This window comes from Etheostoma cragini, chromosome 18 (assembly GCF_013103735.1).
Source record: "Etheostoma cragini isolate CJK2018 chromosome 18, CSU_Ecrag_1.0, whole genome shotgun sequence".
In the NCBI taxonomy this organism is placed as follows: domain Eukaryota; kingdom Metazoa; phylum Chordata; class Actinopteri; order Perciformes; family Percidae; genus Etheostoma; species Etheostoma cragini.
This window is the reverse complement of record NC_048424.1, coordinates 13,879,091-13,889,902: the sequence shown is the minus strand read 5'-3', so window position 1 is coordinate 13,889,902 and position 10,812 is coordinate 13,879,091. Positions and strand designations below refer to the sequence as shown.

At 41.5% G+C, this 10,812-nt stretch overlaps 2 protein-coding genes across 3 annotated transcripts in view; one reads left to right on the top strand and one right to left on the bottom strand.

Moving 5' to 3' along the window:
• Positions 1-1,867: 1,867 nt before the first annotated feature.
• On the bottom strand, positions 1,868-4,622 carry pigh (phosphatidylinositol glycan anchor biosynthesis, class H). Of its 2 annotated transcripts, XM_034901056.1 has the most exons (5): positions 4,140-4,622; positions 2,977-3,186; positions 2,775-2,858; positions 2,541-2,618; positions 1,868-2,351 (listed from the first exon to the last, which is right to left on the bottom strand). In XM_034901056.1, the coding sequence occupies exons 1-4, from the start codon at positions 4,314-4,316 to the stop codon at positions 2,547-2,549; spliced, it is 543 nt and encodes a 180-aa protein (XP_034756947.1). In that variant the 5' UTR covers positions 4,317-4,622; the 3' UTR covers positions 1,868-2,351; positions 2,541-2,546. The 2 variants fall into 2 exon arrangements, with proteins under 2 accessions (XP_034756947.1, XP_034756946.1); XM_034901055.1 differs by having other exon boundaries at positions 2,320-2,618; positions 4,140-4,621.
• Positions 4,623-5,164: 542 nt separating this feature from the next.
• The window catches only part of zfyve1 (zinc finger, FYVE domain containing 1), a 7,748-nt gene continuing 2,100 nt past the window's right edge, over positions 5,165-10,812 (top strand). The window contains exons 1-11 of the mRNA XM_034901051.1: positions 5,165-6,378; positions 6,470-6,713; positions 6,826-7,086; positions 7,213-7,427; positions 7,810-7,916; positions 8,108-8,216; positions 8,304-8,401; positions 8,570-8,687; positions 9,140-9,310; positions 9,662-9,842; positions 9,928-10,041. Of these exons, the coding sequence (XP_034756942.1) occupies positions 5,890-6,378; positions 6,470-6,713; positions 6,826-7,086; positions 7,213-7,427; positions 7,810-7,916; positions 8,108-8,216; positions 8,304-8,401; positions 8,570-8,687; positions 9,140-9,310; positions 9,662-9,842; positions 9,928-10,041 (2,107 nt within the window). The 5' untranslated portion in view covers positions 5,165-5,889. The remainder of the gene's footprint in view (positions 6,379-6,469; positions 6,714-6,825; positions 7,087-7,212; positions 7,428-7,809; positions 7,917-8,107; positions 8,217-8,303; positions 8,402-8,569; positions 8,688-9,139; positions 9,311-9,661; positions 9,843-9,927; positions 10,042-10,812) is intronic.

Below are 10,812 nucleotides of genomic sequence, written 5' to 3'. Positions count from 1 at the left end.
ATCGATAATCGGTTTAGAATCAAATCGTTGGCCTCTGAATCAGACTCAAATCAAATAGTGAGGTGCCCAGAGAGTCCCTCTCCTAATGTGTACGTTTGTGTGTGTGTGTGTGTGTGTGTGTGTGTGTGTGTGTGTGTGTGCGTGCACTACAGGCAGTAAAGAGGCCAATCCCTCCTCTCCATCGTTTGGATTACACAGAACAAAACAAAAAAATGTGACTTACGTAGAACACATATTTTATGAAAACCAACAGTATCAGGAAGTTCAGTATTTGTTGCAGAGTATTTTTAAAGTTCAAATCATTCACAGAAATACTGGAGGTGAAACACAAAAGTAAATGTGCAACAACAGCCCCAATAAACGGAGGAAATGAACAGTCCACACCTCTAGCTGAAGAAAGCCTCACTGTGTTTTGGGATACAAAAACCTTAACACTATCTATAATTTACTCCGGAGGGGGGTTCTGGTTTATAAGGCCTATTCAGAAGCCCTGGGGTGTCCCTCCTGGCCACTCCCAGCTCTTCTCCTGGGCCTGCTTCCTGGCTATTTCACACCTCCAGCAGGGACCATTATCCTGTCAAAAGGCTTCTCTTCACATCAGCGGTACGCTTCGCCCCGTGAAAGTCACACCCTCCTGCCTTGTTGGCCGCTGGAGCGTGGAGTTCACACACTGGTCTGAAGATGGCCATCGACAATTAGAATGGATGGGAAAAAACCAAGGCCTGGAGGTGAAACACAGGCCGAGTGGGGTTGAAAACAAGGGCTCTGAACTTTAAACTGTGATAGAGACGTATTCAACTTTCCTTTTTAGTTAGTTACAACCAGGAGGCATTTTGAGGAAAACATTTTGCTCCAGGCCGACACTAACAAACACACCTTTAATGCTTACAGTGTCCTCACCTCAATATATTAACATAGCAATGTATTTAATATGGGTGGAAATCACCAGACGTCTCCCGATACGATATCATCACGATACTCATGCCACAATACAATATTATTGCGATTTTAAACACATTGCAAAATTCTGCAATATATAACCATTTTTCCAACTTCTAATTTTTCCCAATTTCAAATTATGGCCCAGGAAGGAAACTTTGTCAACAGTTGTTTCTCTAAAAAGATATATTTCTCTGTTTGTTCATGTCACTTCAATTTTATAGCTGGAAAATGGGATTGTCGAGCAGACAAACAGACCAACACATTTATAATAAAAGATTGATACTTTGTGTCTGTGTATCGATACAGTATTGCCAGAGAAAATATTGCGATGCTATGCTGTACCGATTTTTCCACCACCCCTCGTATTTAAGCAGTGGAAGTTTACAGTCAGCACTGGGCACATAGCTCCTTACTCAAAAACCATTGCTTCTTTGCAAAAAGATCTCGATTTTTAAAAAGAATAGTGAAACATACACAATAGATAGATAAAAAATAAACCTGAGCAATAATCTGAGACAAGATGTAATTTGTTGCTTCAGACTTCTTATAGTTACAGGGTAACAAATTAGATAATGCATCCAATTTCAATAACAAGGTTACAGAGAAAACGTCAGGTCGGCACGTCCCTATTTGAGGAGTTAAGGCCTTTTCAAACTGTAGGGTCACTCCACTAGTACCAAATATTACTCATTCAGACCTTGATCCTACATAACTGGCATTGTCATTTCATCTGTGAGGTAACCTTAAAAAACAGGTCTGGTATAATAAGATGACAACTGAGGTCAACCTGAGCAACTGTCTAGCGATGAAGGTGTATGAGGGAGTGAAGACATCCGTAAGCAAGGTGTGGATGTTTATGTTTTACAAACTACACACACTACACATCTAACACCTCTTTTTACGAGTGTTATGCTATACAGGGTTAAATTATAAAAATTGGGTAATATTTTTTGGTACATCATTAGTGCTTTTGTCTGAACTAATTCATTATTCTGATTTCCAAAGGTTTGCTAAGCGTGGTACTGCCCCCTAGTGGGGAAGGAAAGCTCCTCAAAAACATAAAGCCCAAGCATACACCAACTAACAGTGACGGCAAATATTTAAATAGGAACTATATTCATTTTGTTCGTCAAATGTATTTTTTGTATAAACAAATACATTGTGGGAATGTTTGTAAAATACGGATATTGACATTAGTAGGTCAATTGAAATCTAAATGCATGAATAAGTAAAAAAGCTAACTCTTAAAAGTAATGTTTATCTTTACAGTTTATAAGGTTTGGCCCTTCAGGTTTAAAGTAGTAGTCATCAGTGCTATTTTCATATTATTCAAGTAACTACACAACAAAGAATAACAAAGTCATTGTGAGACTAATATTGGCGTTTCCATCATGGCAGCACTTGCTTTTGTGTTCAACAGATCACTTTCACATTCATACAGGTGAGATAAATAATGAAACATACACTGTACGTTAAATCGAGATGTACCAACAAAAAAAAGACACACTACCTGCTTTAATCAACTGAAAAGAAAAGTGCCCTAAAGAAATATTAAAAGCATACTGCATGACCAGAAACACCGATAGTGTAAGACTCATGTGTCATTAGCACTTTGAAATAATCTCCTGACAGCTTTTGTAAACTTTCACTAAGCAGTTCAGCCTCGGCTTTGAACTCTGAAAAATAAATGAGAAAAGAAGGTTAATTAGAAACAGGTTACCGTGAACGACACCGTGTGCATTAGAATCCTATACACAGGAAGTAAACCAGAAACAAAGCATAAAAACAAGAATGCTTTATGGGATATGTGTACATCTTGCAGTTAACCTTACCTGAAACAATGGCACAACACTTGACACAGCATCTGGATCTGAAGGCTCCTTCAGCAGCACACAAAGGTAGTAGATGATTTGATGCTGAAATAAAAACAGCAGACGTCAATGTCCTCATCCTTCAAAAAGCATAAACTGGCATAACTGTGGGAAGAATAATACAAAGAATAATGATGTTTATAATGAAAATGTCCTTATTCACCATGTAAATAGCTTCATTGATGACAATGTCCTTGATCTTGCTCATCTCAATGAACGTGGTGGTCTCCCGGCCTGAGGCGTAGCTGGAGGACACCTGTACGCCTAAGGAGCCGACGACAAGCAGGGACTCGTGGTCTACCTTCACAAAGTGGATGTGAAACATCATGCCAGCCAGGGTGATGAATATAGCACTGGTGAGAACAGCTGTGTTCTGCAATAGAGGGGAAACATCTACATGAAGGTCATGGTAGTGTAACATGTTCATAAAAACTGTTCCTACCACTCAGAAACAAAATGAATAGTATGATCATGCACATTCACAGATCAAAGGAAGCACTACTAATATGTTGTTGACTAAACATGACTGTAATGAAGCTTCAGAAGATTGCATAACCCGTATAATAATGTATAATTGTACTTAATACTACATGCAAACTATCACAGAGACAGCGCTTTTTGACACTAGAGTAAAAAGATGTCACAGTACATGGATGTAGCTCTAGCGGACATGATTTTGGTCTAGTATTTTGCAACTTTTTTTCATTTAAAAGATGAATTTACAAAACGTTCAGTCATCACAGCTTAAAACATAAAATTATAAAGAAAGAGACTGCAACTTATATAATATGAGATCAGCTAACAGAAGTATTAAAGACAATGTAAACAGATCCATGAAGTGAACAAAATAAAAATCATACATAAATATGTGACAGATTTACAAACCTCAATGATATTGACAACAGATGTTTTTGATTAAACAGATTGGAGTATATATCAGAAGTAGTAATAGCTTTCTTATTTGTTACTAATGTAAGAGACTCAAAATATATGTCACTTTTGAATAGTCTTGAATTTGAAAAAATGTGAACGTTTTGATTTATGAATATGAAACGTCCCTAATAAAATAAAAAGATTAACAATACTACATACACTTCTATCTTTACACTCGAAATATGTAACAATATGTTTCCCTTCAAATTAGATTATATGTGTTGTTTTAGATACCATATCATTTTCAAAACTTTTCCAGAATGTAATACAAAATGAACAACCATTAACAAGATGAGTTAACGATTCTTGCTCTGTCTTCCAAAAACTGCAAAAACGGAGGTATTTTGCGACTTTAGCAGAGGGATTCAGGTATGAGAGACTCATTTGTCTTACCTCGGTGAAGAAGAACACAGCGTACGCCAAAAGCCAAACACAGCAGGTGTACACCATCACCTTGCCGATGGACACCTTGGGGACGCTGACAATGAACTCGCTGCAAAGGCTAGAGTGACACTGGCAGTCCAGAGATATGCTTTTGCCGTTAATGTCAGTGAATGCTTCATCTTCCATCGTGAACCCAACAAATTAGGGAGAGTAACATGAGGCGAACAGCGAATTCGCAGAAACAGTTAGCTTAGCCAGCTAGCTAACACTGAAGACAGGTTAGCATCGAATTAGCTTTGGCTATCTGTGAACAGGCAAGGTCAGTCGCATTTAAAATCATAAAGTATTGCTTTCTTAGACGGAAAATGAACCATGCACACTTACATGCATGCATAAAGTTACATACATACGATGCTAAGTCTCTGCAATCAAATATAACATAAGAAAAAGAAAAAAGTGAGGGCAAAATACTGAATACTCGCAGAACAACTGATGTCACAATCAAGTCTCACGTTGGTTGCACTCGTTACTAACACCGGGTTGTCGGTTAGATGTTGCTAGAGTAACTAAAATAACGTACGATGCGGGCATCGTCATTTTGCTTGTTTACAACAACCAGAGTCAATTAAATATTCAATACACTTAGTAATAAAACACATATGACGCCCAAATAAGTTATAACACGGTGTGTAATAGTACGAGTTGCTGTCTCCGTCCAACTTTGTAAGCTTCGGTGTACGCCGGGAAACAAATAAAAGTGGACACAGCAGCTGGAAGGTAAAAAGCATTATGGGTAAAGGTTAGTATCTTCATCGTCTTTATCCACATTTATTTATTTGGGTAGGTGGGTAACTATTGTCAAACTACATTTAGAAACCCTTTCAGGACAAGAGTATAAGTTAGCGTGTGCCCTATCAAATCATTATAATTTCAATGTAATCCTCGTCTTTCTTTGCAACTCCCAAATCCTGTACTTCCCAGAATGCATTCCGTTTTATGACTTTTGAACTCTGGATAAAAACAAGCCGATCAGCTGATGTAAAAGCAAAACAACATCTACAAGGGTCTGACACAGAATAGCTCAACTAGCTAACCGTTTCAACAGCGTTTGCTAATATGTGGTGGCAGCCGGCGCTCCGGTGTTAGACAGTCTACGTGTCCACTTTTAGACTGCTGAGGCCGGGCAGCGTTTCAGTAAGTCGTCGCCCTTCGGACTGGAAGCCACCGCTAGTTCAGTCGATAGAAACGAAGGTTGCTTGTTCCTCCAGTGTGTCTCTTTGTGTCGCTATTACTTGAAAACATCAACATATTTATTACTGATTTCTTTTCTTTTTTTAGACATGACGAGGACACCGGGCTACTTTTAAATAGCAACGCAGCATCGACAACTAAGCAGCAACATTACCAAAACAAGACAAGAGATGCAAGGCAGCTACTGTTAGCTAAAATAGCAAAACTGTTGTGCCAAACATAAAGTATAGGTAATATTCTTAACAAGTGATTGAAATTGCTGCCTGATCTTGCTTTACTACCGACTGAATACCATTTAAAGTAAGCAGAAACTGGATCCTCAGCTTAACGTCACAACAGGCCACTTTATGACTATGAGTGACATGGCTTTTTGGATAATTTGAACAAAGGAGGTTACATCACATCTGGTTGTAGGCATTTGAGTAACCAGATCATTGCGTCTTCCGCTGCAGTGCCTTTACAACCCTATCAAGTTACTGTCACTAACCCCTGACCTGTCAGCTTTGAGATGAGTGGTCCAGGTCCAGCTGTGGATAAAGGACTGAGCCCGGTGTTAGGCTGCCAGGAGAGCTACGCCTGTGGGGGTTCAGATGAGGCTGCGTTTGAATGTGACGAATGCGGCAGCTTGCAGTGTGCCCGCTGTGAACTGGAGCTCCATCGCCAGGTGCGGATGAGGAATCACGACCGGGTTCGGATTGCACCAGGCCACGTTCCTTTCTGTGACTCGTGTAAAGGGGACAGCAGCTGCTCTAACAGCGGCGGACGGCTCCGAGCACTGGTCCGCTGCCATGGTTGTAAGATCAACCTGTGTTTGGACTGCCAGAAACGCACCCACAGTGGAGTCAACAAGAGGAAGCACCCTCTGACACCCTACCCCCCTGCCAAAGCTCCCCAGGATAACAGTCTGGGTGCTGGGGAGTCACAGATGGAGATCCTGAAAGCCGAGCTGGAGAAGGTGTGCAGCTTCCTGTTGGTGGACGAGCGGGAGGAGATGCAGGTAAATATGTTAAAATCATGTTAGAATCATTTGATAGCACCTCATTATGAGGATGTTATGATGACGGGGTTGATCATGTGTGGATTCTCAGGTGGAGGATGAGGATGACTTTGTGAGCAGACTGGGCTGCAGGTCTGACGAGCTCCTCAAAGTGGTCTCCATCTTTGGAAACACTGGGGAGGGCAAGTCGCACACCCTGAACCACACGTTTTTCCTTGGACGAGAAGTGTTCAAGACCTCACCCACCCAAGAGTCCTGCACTGTGGGTGTGTGGGCAGCTATGGACCCTGTACACCGGGTGGTGGTCATCGACACAGAAGGACTGCTTGGGGCTGGTATGGGACTGACCATGGATCAGCTTAATATCATGTAATAAACAGGGGGAGCGGGAAGCTGTTTTTCCTCAATTAACACACATTTACCACTGCATTGTTTTTCACTCATCAGGAGCTAATCAGGGTCAGCGGACACGCCTGCTCCTCAAAGTCCTGGCTATCTGCGATGTGGTCATCTACCGAACCCATGCCGACCGTCTCCATGACGATCTCTTCAAGTTCCTTGGTGATGCATCAGATGCCTACCTTAAACACTTCACCAGGGAGCTGAAAGCGACTACCAACCGCTGTGGTCTGGATGTCCCGTTGTCCACTCTGGGCCCTGCTGTAATCATCTTCCATGAGACCGTCCACACCAAGCTTCTAGGATCAGGTACATGAGTCAACCCCTTTTTTTTTTTTTTCTTTGGACTGTACTTTGTTGGAATTTAACGATCATGACTAGGATAAGATGTTCTTTCCCCTCTCCTCTCTGTGACTATTTGTTCTCCATCTCTAGACAAACCATCTGAGTCGGCCGAGCGTCTTCTCCAGGAGCGTTTCAGGAAGCTGGGTCTGTTTCCAGAAGCGTTCAGCTCCATCCAGTACCGTGGGACTCGAACCTACAACCCTCCCACAGACTTCAGCGGTCTGCTGCGCAGCCTGGAGCAACAGCTGGACAACAACACCACCCGCTCGCCACGCTCCGCCAGCGTCATCTACAAGGCTCTGCAGGTAGTGATGCTTGATTGTAAGGAGAAGTGTGTATTAGAATGTGTTTTTATTTACTATTGATTATATAACAAATGGCCTGGCCGATAATCAGAGATGTTATTGGGCAATTTGCAGATCGTCTGTATCAGTGTTTTTTTTTACCGCTCACCGATAAAGTCAATTAATTAAAAAGTGTGCTACTTTGGCTCCGCAACAGCTCTCCAAGCAAGGAAGTTTGTAACATTCCAAAATGTAAATGTTGACTAAAATACGGTTATTGGTCAATTCTATTAACAACTAAAAAATAGGTATTATATATCATGTATGATTACACATCAGCCCTGAAAACCTAGTATTAGACGACCCCTAATATTTACAGTGAACGGTTTTGACTCTTTCTCAGGCTCTGAGCGAGCGCTTTAGCGGGGAGATTTCCGAAGAGTACATGGCCAGTAACTCATTCTTTCCAGATGAGTACTTTACCTGCTCTAGCCTCTGCCTCAGCTGTGGGTACGTGTCTCTCTGGCTCTAAAAATGACAACATTGTTAACAAGATCATTAATAAATGAATAAGTAATGGACCAGTATTTTATTTTTATTTTTTGAATTGTGATTTAATAATGCTTGTTAAAAAAGTCACCCTCAAAGAATCAAAATTAACATATCCCTTAAGTATTCTGGCCTTTGTCTCTTACTTTCAGTTCAGGCTGTAAGAGAAGCATGAATCACCTGAAGGAGGGACTCGACCACGAAGCCAAACATCGCTGCCGCTACTCTGCACAGTACGACAACCGCATCTACACTTGCAAGGCAAGTAGAAGCCCAAAATGCCACACGCGTATATGTTGAAGTACTCCTGCTTGACGAGGTTCTGAGTGTCTGTGCTGAACTTCTCAGGTCTGCTACGAGGGCGGGAAGGAGGTAATAGTTGTTCCCAAAACGACGGCCTCATCTGACTCACCATGGTTTGGCCTGGCCATCTACGCCTGGTCTGGGTGAGTCCAGCTGCAACACAACCATTTGGAAGCACAGTGTGATCAACCTACTTATTTGCTACTAGTTTCCAATTCTAAGAAGAGAAAGTCCATAGTATTGCAAGACTAAAAGGCAATGGAATCTGTCCCCTTCATTCTGGAATGGAGATTTATTTTGTCTTTGTCCAGGTATGTAATCGAGTGCCCCAACTGTGCAGTGATCTACAGAAGCAGGCAGTACTGGTATGGAAACCAGGACCCGGTGGAAACAGTGGTTAGAACAGAGATCCAGCACATCTGGCCTGGGGTAAGGCCACAGTGGAACAGCCTACATGAGATTCTGTCTAAACTAATTAAACACAGTTGCAAGCCAAGGTTTCAAAGGTTTTAACTTAAATTAATGTTGTCACAACTATTAGGAGCTGCATGTGCAGTAAATTTTTGCCAGTCGGTTGGATTTTGATGTCCAAAAAACTAATGCAAAATGTGGTTTATGACCTTTTTCATGAAATAACGATGACGTAAGCATACTTTGTCAAAAGAGCTGAGTATAGAGGCTTAAATGCCAAGCACAAATCATGCTACTGCCTAAATTATTGTATTTCTGGCATTCTCTGTGGTGGTCTAAAATACTCTACTGTAACTGTGTACTGTACACAACTCTAAAATCCAGAATCTATTACAATATATATGCGGGTAAAACAGAAAGTGTATTCATTTTCCATCTTTGTATCTTCATCTTCTTGCCTTTCTTTTCAGTCTGACGGTTTTTTGAAAGACAACAACAACGCTGCCCAGAGGCTGCTGGATGGAGTCAAATACATTTCTCAGTCAGTGTCTGAACTCAGCGTCAAGCCTGCCAAAGCAGTCACCTCCTGGCTCACCGACCAGATCGCTCCCACCTACTGGAAACCCAACTCCCTCATCCTGGTACGGAACTAAAACCGCACGAAATTAACCGACGCATCGCAAATGCGGACCAAAATAGTCCCCAACTCATTTAATAGTTCAGTTGATCAACCCATCTTTGCAGCTCTACACTCAGAGTGAAATTATTGAATCAAGAAACAGAACCAAGGGCGACTGGGTAGCTCACCTGGTTGAGCTTGCGCCCGTATACAGAGGCTTATTCCTCAAAGCAGAGGTTGCGGGTTCAATTCCAACCTGCGTTCTACCAGACATGGTGTTCTTAATATGGACAGGATTCAATGGGGAAACACTTTTACTCGATGGAATTCTGTTTACACTGTGGCAACTGGAAATACTTTGTGTGTGTTGCAGAAGTGTCATAAATGTGGGGAAGAGTTCCAGCCCAACGACACCAAGCACCACTGTCGTGCCTGTGGAGAAGGCTTCTGTGACCCCTGCTCCTCAAAAAGTCGTCCGGTCCCGGAGAGGGGCTGGGGCCTCGCACCTGTCCGAGTCTGCGATGCATGTTTCCACAACAGGGGAATCCCAACGGGTAAATCCCTCTCAATATTCAACGTGATATCAGCTTAAATGTTTGTGAGTGCCTGGTTTCACGTGTGCATGTTTCCCCTTTGCAGAGTTACTGGATGCTGCCCTGGAGGAGGAGGGAGGCACCCTGATAGCCAGGAAGGTAGGGGAGGCGGTTCAGAACACTTTGGGAGCTGTAGTCGGCGCCATCGACATACCTCTCGGTAAGCATTACATCCATCGACATGACTGTCAAAACAACGCAGAGATCACTTCTAACTGAAACTACCACAGCGGTTGATCCACATTCATTTTAACTAGGGCTAAAAGAATAATTGCATTAGCAATAATATCACAATATGTTAAAAGATTTTTTTTAAATCGCAAAGTTTGCAATTACACTCTGGTTCTGTGAAAGCGAGAGTAAAGCAGTCTGCAGAGGAACTGCGGAAACTTGGCACGCCGTATCTCGACAGAACTCGGCACTCTAGAGAGAAAACGCAAAAGTGGCGTTGTTATCGCTTTTTATTCTTTTTTTAATTATTTTTTGGGTAGGGGTGTCGATACAGCATCGAATCGCGATATTTTCCGGGGAAATACTGTGTCGATACACAAGACGCCAAGTATGGATCTATAATTACATATGTGCTGGTCAGTTTGGCCGCTTGACATTTTGCAGCAACAAAATTGGAGTGAGATGAACAAACAGACATTTATCTTTTGTAAATAAAACTATTATGAAAAAGTTTCCTTTTGGGGACATAATTTGGAATTGAGAAAAAATTTAAGTTTAAGGAAAAAAAAGGTAATACATTTTAATATGTCGCAGAATATTGCAATTTGTTAAAAATCACAACAACATCGTATCGTGAGGCCCGGCCGCTGTTGATTTTCCACCCCTAATATAAAACCAAAATATTGGTTAAAAAAAAAAAAGAAAAAATATATATATATATATATATATCTATATCTATATATATCTATATATATATCTA

Bases quoted from the DNA above. Each gene is read 5' to 3' on its own strand.
- pigh (XM_034901056.1), bottom strand. From the start codon at position 4,316: ATGGAAGATGAAGCATTCACTGACATTAACGGCAAAAGCATATCTCTG. The intron at 3,187-4,139 runs GTAAGACAAATG...CCTCTATTGCAG, and splicing joins CTGTGTTCTTCTTCACCGAG to AACACAGCTGTTCTCACCAG. The intron at 2,859-2,976 runs GTGAATAAGGAC...TTTTTATTTCAG, and splicing joins TCAATGAAGCTATTTACATG to CATCAAATCATCTACTACCT.